Consider the following 22055-nt stretch of genomic DNA (forward strand, 5'->3'; position numbering starts at 1 on the left):
AGCATTAAGATGAGTGTATTAGTTATTTTCCCTTTTATTGTATTTCAATTACAAAAATCCATTTATAAATATATTTTGTTAAGAAAAATGCCTTTTACTAGTTGTCTCCTGGCGCATGACGTCACCTGGTGTGAGTTCAGCAGATAGTACTTTATCCTGTTTTAACATATGCTCTCCCTTGTACTAGTTTAATAAGGTTTTAGTTGAGAAAATTTGATTTGGAAAATTTTTCCTCTACCTAAATTTCTTATTTTGTAATTATGTTATTTATTTGTTGTTTTCATTTTAGCATCCATGTTGTGATTAGCTACTCATTACTTGAGTGACCTATTTACGAAATGATTTTTTTCTCTCTCTTACTTGAGTAATATCTTGGACAGTTACCTTTTTTAATTTTGCTAAAGCAAAAAATAACCCGACACAAGTTTTGGCTACTCTACCCATTTCTGCCCATCTAATAATAGTCTCACCAGCAGCTTCGCGGCGCCCCCTGGTGGCCCTTCGCTCTCTCTACAGCCTACAAAGAGAGACGTGTCCCATCTCAGATTAGCTTGAACGGGCTCGCCGATACACTGTAACGGACCTGGAGAAAACGGACGCGGAGATGACAGATAACCCGTTGGAGGCTTACAGCGAGTCCCTTCGGCAGCAGCTGGAGGAGCAGGACCCCGTGGTTCTGGTTGGAGTGATCGTGGCTCTGGCGGTGGTTGTTATCACCTGCGGTAGGAACTTGCAGCGCGCGTTAGCTTGCTAGCTTAGCAGGCTAGCTTTAGCATGTAGCTTAGCGAGTGAAAAACTGTCAGGCAAATATAAAGCTGTCCTCTCAGAAACAACTTATACTATATCTTCAGCATTTTAAACCCGGTTTAAACTGTAGGCTTGTCGTTTAAACAAACACGAACAAGGAAGTCATTCAAACTGCTGCTTTTGCTCACTCACTACCAAACTCACAATTAATTTTCTAATTTATTTCAGTTTTCTTGAAGTACTTTTTAACCAGTAAAACAGTCCGGAGCGCCGTGCTGCTGGTGGGACTGTGTGACTCTGGGAAAACCCTTCTGTTTATCCGGGTGAGCCCTGGCCACGTTGCTCTCAACAGGACATCAAGATAATAATGACAGCTGGGGGCTTCCTTTATTTTAAACTGTGTTGTCTTTATGTCTCACCAGCTGCTGTCAGGGAAGTTCAAGCGCACACAGACGTCTATCACAGACAGCAGCGCTCCATACAAAGCTAAAAACGACAGAGTAAGTCACAGACAGCTGCAACAATGCCTTGCATAAATGTTGACATCATTAAAGTTATCAAAGCCTTTTTTTTAAACTGGATGTTATTTAGGGTATGAGAGTAAAAGGGGCAGGGCAAAAATGCACGCTACACATTTGAGATTTTCCATCCATCCATTTTCTTTACAAGCTTGTCCCTTAGTGGGGTCAGGAGGGTTGCTGGTGCCCATCTCCAGCTAACGTTTCGGGCGGGAGGCGGGATACACCCTGGACAAGTCGCCAGTCTGTCGCAGGGCAACACAGAGACTCAGGACAAACAACCATGCGCACACACACACACACACTCACACCTAGGGACAACTTGGAGTGGCCAATTAACCTAGAAACCCACATATCCCCTTTGCCCTTAATTTATAGTTGTGTAGTACTCTGTGTTGACCAACTTGGAGTTGGTGGTTATAAAAATCACCAGAAGTGGTGTGATTTGTTTTTTTTTGTCACTGCTTTGTTGTCTTTGTATGTTGACAGTGATCCACAGTTTTCCTCCTTCCTTTCAGAACTGCACCTGGACTCTGATAGACCTGCCAGGACATGACAGTCTGCGGTCTCAGTACCTGGAGAAGTTCAAGTCTGCAGCCAAGTGAGAACCTCCTGTGGCTACGTCTTCACACTTTTCTCCTCATGTTGGGATCATGAAAAATCTGTTAAACCCGTCCAAACCTTGACGTTTAATACGTTACAATTTCTAAAATATTTAAATTTTTAAAATTTAATTCCCCTGCAATTTAAAATCCTGCTGTGATCATCACTGGATTAACTCGCCTGTTGTCTTTCCAGAGCTATCGTGTTTGTGGTGGACAGCGCCATCTTCCAGAAGGAGGTGAGAGATGTGGCCGAGTTCCTCTACATGCTGTTGACGGACCCGGTGGTCTACAGAATCGCTCCAACTCTGCTGGTGGTATGCAACAAACAAGGTGACTCAACATTTTATTTAATTTTATTTGTTTTTACCTACTCTTTATGTGATATCTTATCCTACACCATCTATCTGCAACACAGTGACCTCAATAAATGATCTCTCCTTCTGCGTAGATGTTGCGATGGCAAAATCTGCTAAACTGATTCAGCAGCAGCTGGAGAAGGAACTGTAAGTGTCTATTTTAAAATAAAAACTTCCGCCTTTAATGTTAACAGTCTTGCTGATGACGTTTTAACCTGCTTTTACAAATTCACCATGTCTGCATTGACGCCTTCTAGTATTCACCTGGCTTCATCCTTATTTCTGTATGTAAATAAGACATTATACATAATAAGACATGATGTAATGTCATAAGTATTAGTTCAAATATCTTAGTCATTGAAACAGGCTTTTGCAACAAAAAAAAAAAAAAAATCCAGTGGGGAAAACCTGAGGAGTCGAGGCTCAGTGAAAGGAACTCCTTATGTTTCCATTTACCAAGACCTTTTGGACAGCTTCCTGATTCCTACCCTGTGGTACCATTTTGAAGATACTTTCTCCTTTATCCAACTTGACTTTGCACCAGTTCCTCAGATCAAAGTCCATAAAGATGTGGATGATCAAGTTTGGCAATGAGGAACTACACACAGAGTCCTGGCCTCATGAATTACAGCAGAGACTTCTAATCAGAGCTTCTCGTCCAACGCCAGTGTCTGACCTCAAGAATGAAAGAACAGCAAAATATTCCTGCATGTTGCCACAGCTGCAAAGGGCGGAGCAGCTTTATATTAAACCCTATGGATTAGGATTGGGATGAAGGCAGATGAAGGAAGATACGTTTTGCAACATGAAATGGGTCAACGTCCAGGTCTATTAGAGACCAAAGAATTGCTTGAATTTGACAACCTGTGAATGAACCGCAATCTTTAAACTCAAACTAAAGAGGCATTTTACTAATGAACGCTGCTGTTTTTCCCCGCAGGAACACGCTGAGAGTGACCCGCTCGGCAGCTCTGAGCGCCCAGGACGGCTCTGTAGGCGGCAGCTTGTATCTGGGGAAAAAAGGCAAGGATTTCGAGTTCAGCCAGCTGCCCATGAAGGTGGAGTTCCTGGAGTGCAGCGCCCGCGGCAGCAAGGGCAAGGATGGGGATGGTGACATCGAGAGCCTGGAGAAGAGCCTGGCTAAGCTGTAAATGCCGCAGCTCGACTCACCAGACGCACTTCTGCCTCAACGGGCACGAACCTCAGAAGGGGAACGTCTGCCGTCCTCGATAATCAGAGGAGGGGAGACGAGACGCTTCCCTGGCTCTGTGCAACCTCAGCCTCTTAACTCCACTTAAACATCCACGCACCACAAGAAAGATCTTTCAAACGTGGGAAATCATCCAGACTCACGAGTTTAACAGACATTTGGGTAATTGCGGACATTATGGTTCCTCTGATCAGGCTTGTTCGGCGCAAAGTTTTGCTTCGCCTCTTTGTGAAATCTGTTAGAGCAGACTTTGCTGTTGTATGTCTGCCGTTATTAAAGAGAAAAGCTGTAAACTGCCTTGTGAAAAATAGACGGGTGTGCATTGCGTTTCTTGTTTAACTTGGACTGTTTGCCCTGTTCTTTCCTCGTCGTCCTTATTTTCAGTCTGTCGTTTTGCAGAAGAAATTGCTCAGTTGTTTGAACGTTTAAAGTGAATGTATGCGTTTACTGTTGTTTTGCCTTAGTAAAAAAACTTGTTTGAATGAAAAGTTTGAAAAAGATTCTGTGTGGTTTTGTAAATTGGTAAAGAAAGGGTAAGTATTGAATAGTGTGGTAGTTTATACAAGATTTAAATGTTGGAAGTGTTAAAACTTTTCATTGCGTCATAATCTCACTGAAAATTGAGAAAAATCCGGCCTGGAATCATGAATGCTGTTTTGCACTTTAAATACTTTCTACTTCTTAAAGTTAAAAGTGCCTCAAACTACCAATTAGTGACATGTGTCTTCAAAATAGGAAAGACAAGAGAGCATGTTATTCAAGTAGTTTTGTTTGGAAATGGCAACAGAAAATACCTGTTATTGACAAACAGAGGAATTAAAGATTAAAATACATTTTTGTTTTGACATCTAGAGTCAGAGCAGTAATTGACAAAAAACAGGACAAGAACCCACCTTTATTTTGAAGGATGGTGATGGAGGTAGAAAATTGTCCACGGCTTTTAGAGAACTACAGCACTCAGGTCATCCAGGGGTCATTTGGTCTCAAAATCCATCAGATATCGTCTTTGTGCCAACTTTATCTGGGAGAGATACAAGGAAACATTCCTACCATCTCTAAAGTAAACATGCAGTTTGCTAAACTTTAGCAGATGTGTGCAGATTACATTGAAATTGAATCCGAGCAGCAAACACAGCAGTTGGGTCAGGCCTGAAACAAAAGACCTTATATTTGCTCTTAAACATGGCGGAGGACCTGTAATGGTGACTGTTTCTCACTGTCAACATTGTTTAAAAGTCATTAAGTCAAGTGATCTGAAAGCAAAAAGAAAAGAGTCAGCAGCAGCTCTAAAACCTAATTTTGTTGAAACAAAGGTTTCCTCCTTTCAAAAATTAAGTTAAAGGTTACATTTCTCTCACTGAAACCCTCCTGCAGTCCTCAGAGATGTCCTCCCTGTGTGCGGTCCGCACCTTTATGAGGTTTTTCTTTTGTGTGTGGTTTCGGGTACTGACGGTCTGACGGGACAAGCCCCCCGCTTCTCCGCTGTCTGACGGGTGACATCTTCTGAGCGTCGCGCTGAAACCACAGAAGGGTTAAAAGTAACCAAAGCTAAATTTATTTTTACAGCCTTCTCACCAGGGAGTGCAATATGTGAAGAGGAATATATATATATATATATATATATATATATATATATTTATAAATAACTTAAACATAAAAATGTGCTGCTTTGAATCAAATATCTGGAACAGCTTTTTTTCCTGCCTTCGTTTTAACATCTGGTGTTATTTTTTATTTCACTCTGTAAAAAGCAGCTGCAGACAACGTTTAATGTAAATTTCTCCAATTCAGATGTGGTCGTTTTACAGTCAATAAAACAATTTTTAAGACATTTATTTCAAGGAGTTTATTTCAAAGGAGCCCACACACATGCAAAAAAGCATAATCCATATTGAAGCCGTATATAAACGTCTGCATCTAGTTTTAATGACACAGAAACAAAATGAAGAGTGACCCGAAAGTCAAAATTTGGAGAAAAAAAAAAGTATTCACCAAATAAAATGTTCATTTCTTTTTTCAACAGAAGAAAAAGTAGCATGGTTGGATCTAAAGCTGAGACAGAGGGTAGACGGTCAGATTGGTGCTCTGATCTGCAACTATCACGCTTGGTTCTCCTTTCAGCACAGCGGGGCACAGCCAGTTCACCTTGTCCCCGTGACTGATGCTCAGTTTGGGTCCAGATGTCGTCTCCTCCTCCGTCGGCGACTCCTGGTCCTTCGCAGCTGCTTCGTCCTCCTCGTCCGCCTTCTGCTTTAATTTCTCCTGCTCTCTTCTCCTCCTGCCGCTCTTACCTTTGCGGCGCTGAGGAGCCTCTGGATTCACCACCGGGTGCTTGCTGAGGTCCCAGAGGGCCACGAGGCCGTCGTTTCCCCCGGTGACCATCCAGTGAGGGTGGGAGAGGAAGCTCATGAAGTGGGCCTGGGAGGCTCCCTGACTGTGAGCCTTGATGGCTCCCTGCTGCTCCAGTTTGGAGCCGCCGCCGATCCGCATCAAGTGGACCCGGCCGTCCTCGGCGGCGCAGCCCAGAACGTTGCCGCAGCCCGACACTGAAACGCAGTGAGCCAGAGGGGGGTTGAAGAGCTGGCCCGGGCGCTGCTGCTGGTCGCCCTCTTCTTCTGCCGCCTCCTGCAGGTTGAGAGTCCACAGTGGGCGGGTCTTCTGCAGACCCCACAGAATCACCTGGAACAGCAAAGTAGACGGATATGAAGGGCTGACCAGCAGAGCGCTATCAAAGTATCTATGACTCCTGAATTTTTTATATTATGCCACATTGTGACAAACGTTTAAACCTGCACTAGGTCTGGGCGATAAATTGACTTTACAGATTAATCAAATTCTCTGTTTTTGAAGATTTCACTTTTGGAAAATGTGGAATTTTCTCGGGTTTCCAGACTGTGGGTTTTAACGAGCGTCTTTCACAGCTTCTATTTATTTTGACTTTGAATTCAGATCAAGTCACAGAAGGAATTATCAAAATAAAAGCCACTTTTTATTAAAATATATTTTCTATAATTTGTATAGAAAATTTAAGCAAAAAAAAGTGAGGGGGAAAAAAAAGGATTGAAATCGAAAATCAAATTTGGTATAAACACCTTGCGATCATGTGCTCGATAAAACACATTAAGTCAGGTGGTTGTAGCACAATAAAGTGTGAAAAGGTCAAGCAGTACAAATACTAGGTGACATTCACACTCTTAAATCTCGTCCGCTCACCTGCATGTCCAGTCCCACGGAGACGAGGTTATTGGGTCTGTGAGGTCGGAAAGCCACGGAGGAGCAGATGTTTGTGTGTCTGCGGAGACTCCGGCACATTTTCCCACCTGGAATCTCGAGTATCCTCACCACCCCAGAGTCGTCGGCCACGGCCACGTTCGAACCAGTCTCGTTCAGAGCTATAGCATTAATCTCCTCCTCCCCTGCACCGCGGAAATCCTCCACCGGGCCCTTGAGGCTCCGGGGGTCGAACACGCTCACCGTGTCTCCGTGCGACACGTACAGGTGGGCTGAGACTGCGGGCGAGAACGCTGCGCTGGTGACGTCCTCCTGTCCAGGGAGAGCCAGACGCCCGACCACGGAGCCCTCTCGAGTCCACACCGTCACCTCACCGCCCTCGGCACCAGAAGCGATCAGGCCCTCTGGGCCCGGAGACGCACCGACACAGAGGATGGAGGAGGAGTGGCCCTCACACCACAGGCTGCCCATACTGACCACATTCAGGAAGGTAAAAACATGAAAAATTTGTTTTAACATCACATGTTACATTTAGACTAAGAAGGTCTGGTAACTAGATGACATATTAACATGGCCTTAGTAAACATTTTAAATATATCAGGCAGTAATAAAATAGATGTACGACGTCATTAAAATTGAAAGCTCAGTGCAGATAAAAAAATATTAGTTTCAAGATAATTCAGCTCTGATTTCTGCTTTTCAAATTTAAATGTGAGAGTAAAATCTTACCTGTGTGATTCATTAAATTTTCTTTGCTTTTCTTTTGTAATTATCATTTTAATACTTCAACATGTAAAATAACTGAAAATGGGAATGCTGTTCTCATGTAACTTCTACAATACAGTTCCAATAACTTGAATGCTCATTAGATATTCCTGTTTGTAGCAATAATTTGTGTAAGTATATTTTCACACACACAAAAAATGTACAGGGATGCATTCTGATTAAATAAAATGCAACAATGAAAAAACACCATAAAAAAATTGTTTTCACTATAAAGAGCAAACAGAAGCAATTTATTTGCCATTTTTAGGCTGTTAATTAAATGGAACATCATACCATTATGTTACACCTTAATGCATTTATTGACCTGACTATAGAACTGACCAGCCTTCTCGTTGATAATTCATTCACAAGAGCAAGAATCATAACAAATCCCCAAACCCAATGTTTCTCTGCCAGGCTTTCTATCCATACTGCCAGACAGATTTAAGGAGAAGTAAATGGATTAGAAGTGCTTCAACAACTGATGCTGCCGTCCAGGACATGCTACTGGTAGAATACTGTCTCTGCTGCACCGACATTGAGGTGTCATGACAGCTCATGACACCATGACTGAAGAGGCCTCAGTCAGAGGCCTCTTCACATTCGTTGCAAAGCTGACTGCTACCAGAGATCCCACCAGAGGCACCCGGATACGAGTATATATATTTTAATGGAACTGAATTTACTTTATTATTATTATTATTCCTATAACTTATTATAAGTGTGTTTATTTTGTTACTTTATGGTTATGTTTTTTTTTTGTTTTGTTTTGTTTGGTCTTGGTGTTATGTTTTATCAAGTGGAGGAACTTTGAACAGCCTTGTTGCTTAAATGCACTATACAAACAAACTTTGCTTGATATTTGTTGAATTGTTACAACAAAAGTGCCGACATATTTGACTGCGCACCAATGCTCCATACCGCACCACAGATGGCCATGCCTTCAACAGATTTCAAAACAAACTGTCTTAGCTATGTCGCTAACTGGTTAGCCTCGACGCTAAAATGCTACTTTTTGCCCCAGTTGACTTCGTGACAGCAGTTAAAAACGTACGCACGTAAAGTTTGAAGCTAGCAGTAGCTCACGCACGCAATGTGGCATTAGCTTGAGCTTCAGTATGTAAGAATTATACTACCTTGGCGAGAAGTCACAACTTTAGCATGTTACCATGTGAAAGGGTAGAGTCGCTCATTTGTGACGTCACAGACAGCGTCAAACCTGAATCCCACAGTTTGGACTGCCAGGAGTTAAAATACACTAAATAATGGGCTCTTTGCACCTAAGGCGCTGACGTCACACCCGCATGCGCGTAGTGCGGCTCATTTCCTTCCGCTTTGAGTGACCATGACCGCAAGGAAAGACAAAATCGTATTTCAAAAACAATCTAAGCAATACCATGAACACTGTTGTGTTCCCCGGTGCACAGCGTCTTCCAAATATAACGGCCGTTTAAGTTTTCATGGATTTCCATGCGATCCTGACTTAAGAAGACGATGGCTAGTAAATATTCGTCGCGACAAATTCAAGCTAACAACACATAGCAAAGTTTGCAGCCTTCACTTCACTCCGGATCAGCTTCTTCAACCTAAAACTGCCGGAGGGAGAAGAAAGGTAAATAAAGGAGCTGTCCCTGAGTTATTTCAATGGAACAACTTCTGTGTTCAGCCTGAAAGAGCGAGTGTATGGGAACGAGTGAGCAGACCAGAGCCAGACAGCACTGAAACTGATCCGCCTGTGCAATGCACTTCTGCCGATCACGATTATTGCTCCGTCCCAGAACCAGCTGGCCTGGACATGGCAATAAATGAAAACGATAAATTAAAAGAAGAAATAAAAGCCCTAACAACCCAGATCGAAGAACTGAAAATTCAATCTACCTTTGGATTACAGCGGTTCGCAGGGTCCGATGATGACATCCGATTTTACACAAGGTAAGCTTGTACACTGCAACGAACCTTTTTCTTTTTAAAATGTGGGTTACTTGCCCCACCTTTGATTTTTTAATTTATTATTAAATGTGTCTTAATTCAAAAATACAATAAACACACTTACATTTCGTGTTAAAGTCACACTTGTTAGGTCACAAGTGTCAATTTTCAGAAGTGTTTTGTATTTGCTGAACCTGCTATGCTACATATATCAAGTGAAAATAAAAAGTATGTAATGTTACTGAAAGTATTTTGCATTTTTCTAACATTAAATATTAGAATTAATACAATCTACTGCTGTAGTTTCAAAAGATTTTTAACTTTTTAAATTTAATTTATTGGGTGTTTGGGAACCGTCCTTTTATAGTATTTATATTATTGAATAAGTAAAAGTTGTGGTTACTTTATCCTTTACTTTACTTTTGTATTATTAAAAATAATCTGAAATGTTACTATGTTGTGTACCAACAGATTTTCAAGTTATCGTCACTTCATGTTGTTTTGGGGGCTTATTGAACCTTCTGTCCACAAAATGATTCGCTCATCAAGAGTCAGAGCTGTTGAGGGAAGCGGCGAAGCAATAACTGCTGTCAGAGCAGCACACATGGTTGGTAGCTTCCACAAGTACACTTTGTATATGCAATAAGAACTTTTACTACAGATTATAGAGGAATATGTTATCTTCAGAAAGTGCTGCTTGCATATCATCACAAATTTCTGATAATTATTGAGTCAGTATGTAATATATTTCATTAAACTGAGATAAGGGTTAAATAAGTGAAAATGAGTAGGAAGAAATGAACAAACTGAAAAGTAGTGGTAAGATAATTATTCTGTTCTTTGTTATATATACACATATTTTCTCTTGTTCTACTGGTTACTATTGTTTATGATAACCTCTTTAAAGTACATAAGTAAATAAATATGGATTTTTATACATTTTGAATGTATTTTTGCTTTTTCTTTTATCAGAGGCATTCCTTGCAACCCATTGATGAGCTGTTCCTGTTCCAGATGTACCTGGCTGCAGGGCTTAAGGAAAGAGACCTAGCAAACCGGTTTAATATTCACATTTCTACTGTAAGCCGCATTATTTGTTCATGGACCAATTACTTGTACACTCTTTTGGGTTCACTATGTATCTGGATTGATACAGAGGACATCCAAGCTCAACTCCCTGGTGAATTCAAAGATTTTCCTGACATTCAAGTGATAGTAGATTGCACTGAGCTCAAATGCCAATCTCCTGCTTCTCCTCTCCTCCAAAGTGAGATGTTTTCCAAATACAAATCTCACTGCACAATGAAAGGTCTGATCGGAATGGCTCCCCATGGTGCAGTGACCTTTGTTTCTTCACTCTATGAGGGGTCAATAAGTGACAAAGAGTTGTTTATGAGGTCAGGGTTGGCTAATCTTCTTACTGAGGACATGGCCATAATGGTAGATAAAGGATTCCTCATCTCTGAGTATGTGAAGTGCAAGGTATACTGTCCACCTTTTCTCAGCAAGAAAAGGCAGATGCCAGCTCAAAATGTTCTTCAGACTCAGAAAATTGCACGTCTCCGAGTGCACATTGAACGGGTAATCCGAAGAGTTAAAGAAAACAAAGTCTTTGATTCAATTATCCCTTTATCTATAGTTGGCTCCATTAATGAACTTTTTGCAGTGGCTTGCCTCCTTATCAATTATCAAAAAAACCTCTGGTCAGGGCATGGGCTACATAAAGTGAACGAATGTGTAGTCCACTTTAGGTGTTTCCCAATCCTTGTCCTAAAGGCACATTTCCCTGATTGCAGTTCAGCAAATGGCTGTTATTTATCAAAATCAGTAAGCAGATGATAAATTGGAGAAACAACTGAAACATTTTATTTTGATGGGATGTGCATAAGACTGAGATAACCTGTCGTGAACATAAGAGTCTTTATGAATGTTGTCATGAATTCTCATTTGTTTAATAACACTTTTAATGGAAAACTTCTCAGTTGCAATGAAAGCCTGTTAAAAGTAATAACTTTGCATTACTGTGTCATTTACAAAATAATACAGTTTGCACTTTTAATGAACTTTGATTGCAACTTTCAGATAAATTTTGCATTAAAAGTGTCATTATTTACCGAATAACACTTCATGACAAAAGTCAGACATTCATAAAGACTCTTTCATGTCCATGACAGGTGATATGTCATGTTTATGATGGTATGTCAATCTTATGCATACCGTCAAATAGTGTTACCTAACAAAATTGTATTTTCTCAGATGTGTAAGTTTTGTAAAAGGAATGAGTTATCACAGAAGCAGTCAAATGTATTTGTATTTCTATTATGTGTTGATTGAATGTTATCAAATTTTATAAATGTGATTGTAAATAAGCATTTTTCTCATGTAAACCTGTTAAAGCTAAAGCAAAATTAAATTGACAGTATTGACAATAGTGCAACTTGATATTTGTTTATTTTTTGCATTTAGTGAAACCTTACTTTTTTGCAAAAAAAAAAGGTATGTCTAAAAGAAAATTGCAAGGACTTGCAAGAACTTGCAAGGATACAATGACATTTACTAAAATAAATAAAAAGGCACAGATGGACTGTTAGTCTCTCAATGAACATTGATGCTCAAACCACAGAATGATTTTGAGTGGCCTACAATCAAAAGACAAAAACAAATGAATGCAGGTGGAAAATTTGCCTGCGTAGCCAAACATTTACCACTATCACAGAATGACAATGTCACACGTCATGTGCTGCACGTTTCATTGAGAGATACTTTTGCATGTAAATGTTGAAATAGAAGTGGTCACATCTCTGTCTGATTACGTTTTGAACTTCCATGTCTGGATCCAGTCGCTGCACAAAGAAATCCTCCTGTGCCCAAACAAAGAAGTCACACCACATAAGACCAGTAACAAGAAGCTGGCCTTGTACTTGCCAATAGTAAGCATGAGTTTTCTTTAATTTGAAAACTCCATCTGACATCTGCAAGTACTTGCAGTCAACATAACTTCTTACATTTGGGCATTTAATTTCAACCAAGCCAAATGATGGTGTTTCCTTGGGGTCATAAACGAGGCCATCAGGAGAGGCACCTAACCATGGGGCTTCAGGGTGAATTACTAGCCCACAAGGTGAATAATTCACATTACAGCGGTGGGCGTATTCTTTTGCTGCCTGAAACTCCATGTCAGAACCTCTTCGCATTTCAGCTGTTTCTTTGGTACCCCTGATTATTCGCTCTGCCAGAGATTCAGCAGTGGTGGGACCTCTCACATAACACACTTCCCTAAATCTTGATGAGGTTATTCTTGATTGTCGCAGCATGTGCCACTCATGAACACAGCTCTGGTCTCGTGTTGATGTCTGAATTCTGTCAGCCATATCAAATGATAACTGCAAACTCTGCAAATGAAAATGTTCCTCTAAAGTGCAAACCCAGGCACACTCTGATGGTGACAGATGATGACTACAAAGTGGAAGAGAAGGAGAAGGTGGAGCATGGTGATGTAACTCTATACATCGGGTTAAGATTTTGGGTTGCTGATAGGACAGTACACTTCCTTTTTGCACAAGTCCAAATTCAGAATCTACAAGCGGCTTCTCCACACTCATCCCCATGGTTGTCACCAGTGGCTTCTCCCGGGATTCCAAATCGCTGTACGTCTCTGCCACTCGAAGCACAGACAGGTCAGGAAGAGGGCCAGTCATTCCCCTGAAGAGTGTACTCCTTTAAGTGAGAAAAAAACAAAAACAAAAAAAAAAACACACATGTATTTAACTCAGGGCTAAAATATATAAGGCAGCAAGACATGAAAATTAAGTATTATGAACATTATTTACCTTAATCCTCCTTTAGACAGTCGGCCCTGTACAGGCTTCACTATCACCATCTTGCCAACTGGACCAGGTTTTACACCCTTTGAAATAGAAAAATAGAGACATAGTGTTTATAACAGTCTTCATCATGTGTTCTCAAGTCAATGTCAAGTGCAACTTACATTTTAATGCTGTACTTAAAATGTACAACTTTATACATTATACCGTATTTTTATATAGTATACATTTCAGTTTACTAAATAGTTTAAAAAATTACCAAAAAAATATTTTGTACTTTATTTTTAAATAAACCTACAAAATAATTTTTGCATTTTTAAAGTCATTATATATAAGGACTATAAAAACATAATTAGTTGCTAAGCTTTACTGCAACACAGATATCTCACTGAAATATTTTTGATGAAACATGGCAGTTTTAAAACTTACAGCAGTTCTGGGTTTGTGCCATTGCTGTTCTGTTTCAGTACAGCTATGAACTGGAGGAACGACTGGGACACTGAGCTGGGAGAAGTGGGCAGTCTGGAACAGCAGAGCCACTATATGGTTGCACAATGCAGTACCAGCCACACAGGAACAACTGCATGTCACCATGATGACTGGAACTGCATCTCTGAGAACTACCTGTTGAGAGATTATTTTCAGTCATTACATTTTATTAAGACTTTGCTTTCAAACTGTTGGCACAAAATGGAGTGCCCTCCTTTAAACTGTTAAAAATATTGTGCTCAAATGGAATTCGTGTTTTATCTGTACAGGAAATAATAACAGTCATAATCAATAAATCAGAATATGCTTTTGATGAGATCTGTTTATGAGATTTATCAGTTTGCCATATTAACATGATGTAATACAATAATATTTTGTCAGCTGTAACTTATTTCTGTTAATTATTATAATTAACAGAAATAAAAGCTTAACCAATTTTTTTGCAAAACAAATGAACTTATAAAATGCATTTTATTTAGTGAATCAAACTACTGACATTAATGAACTTTTGAATATTACATTTGTTGACTATGACTGTACATTTGGTGATAAACTTTGATATTTTAGAAATACTTCCCATATTTACTAAGTGAAACTTTAAAGAAACTTTACAGACCAGCTTCTACAGACATAAAACGACAAACTGATTCACAATCAATATTAAAACAATACGGAGCTGGTCTTGTTTTAATGTTATAATGAAAAAGATAATAATTAAAAATGTGAAGAGGCTGTAAACACAATCCCATTTGAGCTCTTAACAAGAAGCATGCAAACGAAATAATACGGACGCCTTAAGGAACACGGCCATATATTTATCAAATTAACAACTTTGAACCTCAACATTCAGCTGAACTCAAACTCAAACAAATTACCAGTGCTGCCCTACTTTTAAGTTATGGGGCTTCTCGTGCTTCCTCATGCTTCGGAAGCAAAAAGCCCGAACCGTAATCTCCCCCGTTACTTGGTCTCTGTTTGACACTAACGACAACGAGCACATAGTAAAGCAATACACTTAAAAATAAACACAAAATAACGTAAGAACATTGTCCGTTAGAAAGAACAATAATGTTTAGATGATTAAATAGCACAATTGTATAAGTAAAATGTCCGAGAATATTGCTAACTAGCATTAGCATAGCTAATGTTAGCCACGGAGTTTAAAGAACTTTAAAGTAGGACTCACCTTCATATCCATGGATATATGACGAGACATACATCTTAAAACCTTTTTCCAATTTGCTTGATGGGGCTTTGGATCCAGCCTTACAAATACGATGTACATCGTTAATTGTTAGCTTTGGCAAATCCTGCAAACACCTACTGTAAAATGACATTTGTAATAGACCGGAAAAAACCGAGCCGCTTTAACCCGAACACGGAAGCTGAGGTGCAAAGAGCCCATAGCATTTTAGACAATAAGTACTCAACAGCAGCTAACAAAAATAACCAAGAAGAAGAAGAAAGAGGAAATACTTAACAATATTTCACTCAACAAGGCTATTATGTTTTTCTTCATTTTTATTGACGTTTGTCCGGTGTTGTGTCTTTCCAAATATTGCAAGATTATTAGTTTGTCGAGAGAATGAATGCATTCTAGTGATTAGTGATCTTCTGCAAGAGTCTGTGCTCTATTTAATACAGATAAATTGATCTGTATTTGTTTGGAAAAAGAACACAAATAAATTATGTTTATTTAAAAAGCATCACTCATAAATAATGCCATCCTAAATAACATTAAATCTAAGGAAATACATGAATAAACTTTTAAGCTTTGCCTAAAATGTTAACAGACAAAATGATGTGAGCTTGGAAAATGTGTATTGCTGTGCAAAGGTTTGGAAGTAGTTTAAAATATTTGCATAGCTCAGCTACATAAACAACACACACTGCTATAAAAGAGATTAACACAGAAAGAAAAAGCGTGTTCATTTCCATAATTACTGCATCGAATAAAAAGGACGTAATGGAGGCAAACTATCTCATTATTGTTCAGCGTCACCCCTCCACCCCAACCTGGCCTTCTTCTCCACAATGGCTGCTCTCTCGCTGATTCATCCAAAGCTGTAGAGCTGATGAGTGTTCATTTCTGGGTCAGTGAGCAGCATGCAATGCCGCCTCTCTGAACAGTGAACAGAGAGGAGCAAACATTGCTTTCAGACACAAACTAACTACACACGAACCCAACAACCGTTCCCTCATGAGGCTGTGGAGCCCTCAGGCCTCTCAGACAGTCTGTGCACCTACGCAGAGCTTGCAGCAGTTCTCACACAGCGCTGGGATTGTGAGTATCTCTGTTTTAAGATGTCATAGCAGAGCGGGGTTCTGTTTAGCGATATGATGATGGATCTGTGAATTAAGTTCTGGTAGGCTTTATCAGTATTTTTTTATTGTCTCACATCGGACACAAACCAGTTTTATAAGTCTGGCCTTTCTTTAAACCCTTGGACTTAAATGATAAAAATGCAGAACGAAGTGTATCCTTAAGATTTAGAGAGAGGTAGAGTAACGACAGGTGAGTTCTTGTGTCCTGGATGATGACGACAGGGTTTCCGCCTAAATGTTTTAGTTGTACAGAGCTTTGAATCGATCATATCTTGTAATTTCTAATGTTTTTTTTTTTTTAGATATCCACATTAATATTCCCAACCATTTTGCACTAGTGCACAAAATGTAGCCTTAGAAGATGTTAAGTTCAAATGAATTAATCTTAGGGCTGTTAATATGCATTTGTGTCTGTTTTTGTTCACTGAGCTGTGACTTTTGCTCTCTCTCACAGGCCTCGAAGTAAAAAATATTTCTTGCACAGACAGAGCCCAAAACAGAGTATGTGAATCAGCTAAGATGTTGGATTGGACCAGTCAAAGCCTGTAAATAAATCCAGTTCAGATTTTTCCTGAGCTAAATTTAGTCTGTTTGAGGTTTAGCTACTTTACAAGAGAGAAGAAGAAATGACTAGAAAAGCCGGTGCAGACATAACCCAAAGAGATTTGAAGCTGTTATTGAAGGAAATTGTTTTTTAAAATGTCGACTATAGGGGAATGAGTACAAATGTGCTTTTAATCATTCACCCTTTTTTCTCCCACTACACAGTAAAATGCATTAAAATTTATGGTTGCAATGCGAAAAAACTTTAGAATATTAATGTTTTTTGGAAGACACTTTAAAAATAATAATCTTTATTGTTATTAGAGAAAACATGCAGTAAAATACATGGACAGTAATGAAATTTGGTGAAATTTAATGGCTACTGGATATAAACTTTTCTCAGTTTGTCTTAATGCTCCTGTTTACGCAGCCAGATGGCAGCAGTTGTGACCAGTCTTTAAAATGATCAAAGTACTGTGACTTTACACTCCGTATGCATCAATCTACACGTCTTTTGCTTAGTTTTTAATCCATAAATATGTAATTCAGTGATTGTCACTGAAATTGGCCTTTTACTCTCTGCAGATTCCTTATCAATCGGAGAAGTTCACCTAAAAGCGAGCATGAGATCACCGTACTTCCCGGCAAGGTCGGTGCTCTTCCACAAGGAGCCCAACGGAGTGACGTACAGAGTCCCGGCTCTGCTGTACCTGAGCCGCTTCAGGTCATTTCTGGCTTTCTGTGAGGAGAGGCTGACCCCGTCGGACTCTCAGGCTCACCTGCTCGTGATGAGGAAAGGCACCTTCTACAGGAACTATGTGGAGGTCAGTGACCTGTGGTACTGACCTCCACATCAACTAGCACTCCACAATGTTAGTGCTAGTTGATAAAATGCCTCGCAAGATCACTTTAAGAGTTACGAGTTAGTGTTATGAATTTAAATCACTTTCTTAGTGTACTCCAAATTGAAAAAAAAAATAAAGCTGGTGGATCCACATGACATTCTGAAGCAAATATACTGTGTATAGTTATATAATTATGCTAATTTGCTCTGTGTTCCTCCTTCCCTTTCTGTTATTTTGCTGCAGTGGAAGGACATGTGTGTTCTGGGCACGGCCTTCCTGCCCGGTCACAGGTCCATGAACCCCTGTCCCGTGTACGACGAGTTCACCGGCATTCTCTTCCTGTTCTTCATCGCCGTCCTTGGCCACACCTCAGAGTCCTACCAGCTGGTCACCGGGGACAACGTGACCAGACTCTGCTACATCTCCAGCGCTGACGGAGGAGACACCTGGAGCCCAGCCACAGACCTCACCGACACAGTCATAGGAGGCACTATCAAAGGTAACGGGACAGCCACCTAAAAGCAGACCTTAGCCTCAGTGGTGGTTGTTGATATGAGCGATTGCCCAGGGTGGCACTAGAAGAGGGTTAGGGGTTTTGCTGGGTTTGTCGGAGATTGCTTCTTCTTCTATCCTGTTTACTATTCTTGCAGCAGCAGCTTCTGCAGACGTCTGTCACAAAAACACAACTCTGCTTGTTGGGTTATGTTTTGCTCACTGATCAGACTTCATTCATGTGCAGGAACATGCACAAATAGACACTAGGTGGTGCTAGAGCACCTTCCCTTTTTCCTCTGGATAAAAAAAGTGTGTCTGAAGTCCTAACAGTGATTGTGTCATGTTTTATATTTTATCATCTTTGGACCTAAAGAGGCACGACCTAAAATCAGCACACAGCTTCAGATATTACAGCTAGAGACCAGAGAACAGGTCTGGAATCTGGGTGTGGTGATAAACTCTGACCTGAACCTTCAGAGCCACATAAAGACACTTATAAAGTCGGCCTTCTATCACCTGAAAAACGTCTCGAGGATTAAAGGATCAATGTACCAGCGAGATCTAGAGAAACTCATCCATGCGTTTATCTTTAGTCGCATTGATTGACAGTGTCTTTACAGGTGTGCCAAAAAAAATCAATCCGGTTCCGAATGCTGCCGCTCAAGTTCTCACTAAAACCAGGAAGATAGAGCACATCACTCCAGTTTTAAAGTCCCTACACTGGCTCCCTATAGCTCAGAGAATAGACTTTAAAATAATGTTGCTAGTTTATAAATCACTGAACGGCTTAGCTGCTGTTGTATCAACCTTCCAGACATCTCAGGTTTTCTGGTTCTGCTCTGCATCCCCAGAAGCAGAACCAAACTTGGAGAAGCAGCTTTCAGTTTCTACGCTCCTCAAATCTGGGATCAAACTTCCACAAAACTGCCAAACATCTGAAACGTTGATTTTCTTTAAATGAGTGCCAAACCCCTCCTGTTCAGAGTTGCTCTTGAAAAATTATAAATATAACACTGACCAACATATTTCATGTGTAAATCGATGATTTTGATGATGGCACTGGACACAGTGTAGCGTTTGGTTACTGGTTTCATAATTGGTGACTGTACGATGTGTTTATGTTTTAATGTTTTCATGGCGTAAAGCCCTTTGAACCGACTTGATGTTGCTGAAATAAACTTGATTGACTGACTGGCTTAACTTGACAACCCGACAGACTGGGCCACCTTCGCTCTGGGCCCGGGTCACGGCATCCAGCTGAAGTCGGGCCGCCTGCTCATCCCCGCCTACGCCTACCACATCGACTGCAGAGAGTGCTTCGGCCAACTCTGCCTGACCACCCCGCGCGCCTTCTGCTTCCACAGCGACACCCACGGGAGGAGCTGGCGCTTCGGCGAGCCCATCCCGGCGCCGGAGAGCGTGGAGTGTCAGATGGTGTCCGTGGACGAAGAAGACGGCTCCAACGTGCTGTACTGTAACGCCCGCAGCCCTCTGGGCTACAGGGTGCAGGCCCTCAGCCTGGACGACGGAGCCGTGTTTCAGGAGGGCCAGCTGGTGCAGAGCCTGGTGGAGCCTAGAAACGGTTGCCATGGAAGCGTTGTTGGGTTTCCCGCTCCGTTACGTGCCTGTGAAGCCCACGGTGGTCGCACGTCCCCCTGCAGACACTGGACGTCCTTAACGGGCCACACTGATTGCTCCCACTCTGCTCCCCGACCAGACTTCCTGACCCCCACCTGGGTGGTGTACTCTCACCCAACGTGGACCACCGCGCGCAGAGATCTGGGTGTGTTCCTCAGCCTGTTCCCACGCGATCCGGACAGCTGGCGTGGCCCCTGGGTGATCTACGAGGGCCCCAGCGCGTACTCGGATCTGGCCTACCTGGAGCTGTCGCCGTCACCGGGAGAGCCCCCAGCCGTGGCCTTCGCCTGCTTGTTCGAGTGCGGCACCAAGACGGCCTACGATGAAATCTGCTTCAGCGTCTTCAGCCTCTACGAGCTGATCAACAACCTGCCCCGAGCCGCGGCGGGGCCGCGAACTGACCGCAGGGACAACAACACCCAGCAGGCAGACTGTGAGGTGGGTGGAGATCAAGAGCCTCGAAATGCTCCGGTCCATCAGATGGGTCATGTGAAGAAGAGGAGGAGGAGGAAGCTTATGAAGATGTGCTCTGTTTCTTAAATATTTTTGAAAGAGAAACGACATTTTATTTGCTTTCTTTTTGTGATTTAAAAAAAAAAATCTTAAATCCAAAGAAAAAAAGTTGAATAATTTAGTTCTATCGTTATTATTAAATAGGATTTCAGCAGCCAGTTATTTTCATGGGACAAAGCAGCAAGTGACACAAGGAAGGGGGGCGGGGGGAGACCCTTTGGTGACTTTATAGGGTTGAAAAATTACAGGAATTCTAAAAGTTAGAAATTTTGCATTAGAACTAATGATACTTTATAAGGAATAATTAGGAATTAATGGGAATAAACGCAAGAGTATTTAAAATACTGAAGTTAGGGATATGTATCTTCTAATCTTTAGCAAACCAAGCAGATGTTTTGCACAAAGCACCTGCTTAGTGCAGAGGTCATTTGGCCACGCCCCCTACCCCGCGTGGCCAAATTTCAGGCAGCAGGTTTCTAGAACATTTCTCAAGGAGGCGTTTAGGAAAGGTGCCATTTTCATGACAGAAGCTCTTTTAAATAAAACTTTTTTAAAAAGTGTGAATTTTGTTCACTTTTTAAATGTTTGACATGATTACTTATTCTCGCCCGGAACGTTAGCTGGAGATAGGCACCAGCAACCCTCCCGACCCCACTAAGGGACAATGGTGTACAGAAAATTGATGGATGGATGGATAATTACTTATTCAATGAAATAATTGGAACATGATAAATTAATCTGTGATGCTTCTTGACAGAGTACTGAACTTAAAGTTGCAAATAAACTCTCTAGGATAAACTTTCTTATAAAGTTTATTTTGGAAAAACTAAACTTTATGTTTGTTCCAGAGCCGTTTGTCCAGTTTTGTCAAAAATGTTGCTTTAGGCGGTAAGCTTTAAAAAAAAAATAAAAATTTTCCATTCCCGTGTTAAAGCTTTTAAATTCTTGAAACTTAGACAAGTTAAAATGTTGCTAACAAAAGTATTTAACTTGAGAAAAGTGAAATTTTAGCTACAATGTTTTCAAAACGTCTAGATTAATGCAGAAAAAAGAGGACTCATCTTTAACCGGTTTTCGGTCATTTAAGTACAAGGGACCTTTTGCCACGCAGGAAAGAAAATGGTGTCCAACACACTCTTCTATGGAGGAAACCGACTTCTTTTATTACACTCCAAACATTGGCATCGTAACAAAAAATTGAATTAAAATTTGTTAATTTTAATTATACAATAAAAAAGTGAAAATCATACGATATATATTAGACACAAAGTGATAAACAGCTCTGGAAAAAACGAAGAGCCCACAGCAAACCTTGTTTTTCCACCAAATGTTGATTCTGAACTCTTCCCAAGTTAAAACATTAGTACTGTCGTTTCTAAATGAACATTAATTTGTTTGGTCTGAAAGCGCTGCAATGACCATTTCTCATTTTCTGCAAATAAAAACAACATTTTTGCTTTAACTTCAGAGACATGCTGTCAGTAGTTCATAGAATAAAAGAACAATGTTCATTTTACTCATAGACCTACAAGGAGTAAAATCAGAGAAACTGATCATTTTAAGCGGCCTCTTAATTTTTTCCAGAGCTGCGTATAAAGTCTCAATTTCCATTTATATTGCTGAAAAAGGTGTCCCGATGGAAACTTGGTTGGGTCCTGCCTGCCTTGTCCAGATGAGGGTGGGTTTGTTGAAGCAGGTGTATGACGGAGTCTTCACCTCCATCTCCACGGCGATAAGGAACCTGCAGCAGGTCCTGATGTGAGCTTGTTTGCTCACTCCGGTGGGCCAACAAAGGTTAGGGAACATTAGTGGCTCTAAATGAGTTTTATTTAGCTGGTCCGAGGGGGAAAACGGCTTTTTGGGTCGTAAAGGTTGCACACCTCTGGGTTACACAATCATGCATGCTCACATGGCTTTAACTAGTAGATTATAGGCTGCAGCCTCCAGGCAGAGGTTCATATTTGGTCTGTTTTCAGTAACTGATGAAGAAAGGGCGACGGTCAAATATTGGATTGTAGCAGA

At 40.8% G+C, this 22055-nt stretch overlaps 4 protein-coding genes and 1 long non-coding RNA gene across 7 annotated transcripts; 3 read left to right on the forward strand and 2 right to left on the reverse strand.

Annotated features, from left to right (window-relative positions):
- The first annotated feature begins 491 nt into the window (after positions 1-491).
- Positions 492-3924, forward strand: srprb (SRP receptor subunit beta). Its single transcript, XM_017308392.2, has 7 exons — positions 492-722; positions 976-1070; positions 1170-1247; positions 1784-1866; positions 2064-2200; positions 2319-2373; positions 3167-3924. Exons 1-7 carry the CDS (start codon positions 605-607, stop codon positions 3375-3377), a joined length of 777 nt encoding a protein of 258 aa, XP_017163881.1. The 5' UTR covers positions 492-604; the 3' UTR covers positions 3378-3924.
- A 1343-nt stretch (positions 3925-5267) lies between these two features.
- Positions 5268-8689, reverse strand: wdr53 (WD repeat domain 53). The gene is made up of 3 exons (XM_008425794.3): positions 8569-8689; positions 6650-7139; positions 5268-6115 (listed from the first exon to the last, which is right to left on the reverse strand). The coding sequence occupies exons 2-3, from the start codon at positions 7136-7138 to the stop codon at positions 5483-5485; spliced, it is 1122 nt and encodes a 373-aa protein (XP_008424016.1). The 5' UTR covers position 7139; positions 8569-8689; the 3' UTR covers positions 5268-5482.
- An 8-nt stretch (positions 8690-8697) lies between these two features.
- Positions 8698-11792, forward strand: LOC145554464 (uncharacterized). The gene is made up of 3 exons (XR_014090419.1): positions 8698-9364; positions 9833-9968; positions 10334-11792. It is a non-coding gene; the product is annotated as an uncharacterized LOC145554464 (long non-coding RNA).
- On the reverse strand, positions 11793-15077 carry LOC145554463 (uncharacterized). 3 transcript variants are annotated; one of them, XM_081614161.1, is made up of 5 exons: positions 14861-15077; positions 14564-14655; positions 13615-13809; positions 13192-13268; positions 11793-13078 (listed from the first exon to the last, which is right to left on the reverse strand). In XM_081614161.1, exons 1-5 carry the CDS (start codon positions 15009-15011, stop codon positions 12088-12090), a joined length of 1506 nt encoding a protein of 501 aa, XP_081470287.1. In that variant the 5' UTR covers positions 15012-15077; the 3' UTR covers positions 11793-12087. The 3 variants fall into 3 exon arrangements, with proteins under 3 accessions (XP_081470287.1, XP_081470288.1, XP_081470289.1); XM_081614162.1 differs by having other exon boundaries at positions 14564-15073; XM_081614163.1 differs by lacking the exon at positions 14564-14655 and having other exon boundaries at positions 14861-15072.
- A 767-nt stretch (positions 15078-15844) lies between these two features.
- On the forward strand, positions 15845-20593 carry neu4 (sialidase 4). Its single transcript, XM_008425792.3, has 4 exons — positions 15845-15958; positions 17128-17366; positions 17631-17886; positions 19099-20593. Exons 2-4 carry the CDS (start codon positions 17166-17168, stop codon positions 20058-20060), a joined length of 1419 nt encoding a protein of 472 aa, XP_008424014.1. The 5' UTR covers positions 15845-15958; positions 17128-17165; the 3' UTR covers positions 20061-20593.
- The last annotated feature ends 1462 nt before the right edge of the window (positions 20594-22055 follow it).

This window comes from Poecilia reticulata, chromosome 13, assembly GCF_904066995.2.
Source record: "Poecilia reticulata chromosome 13, P_reticulata-male-v2, whole genome shotgun sequence".
Taxonomy (NCBI): domain Eukaryota; kingdom Metazoa; phylum Chordata; class Actinopteri; order Cyprinodontiformes; family Poeciliidae; genus Poecilia; species Poecilia reticulata.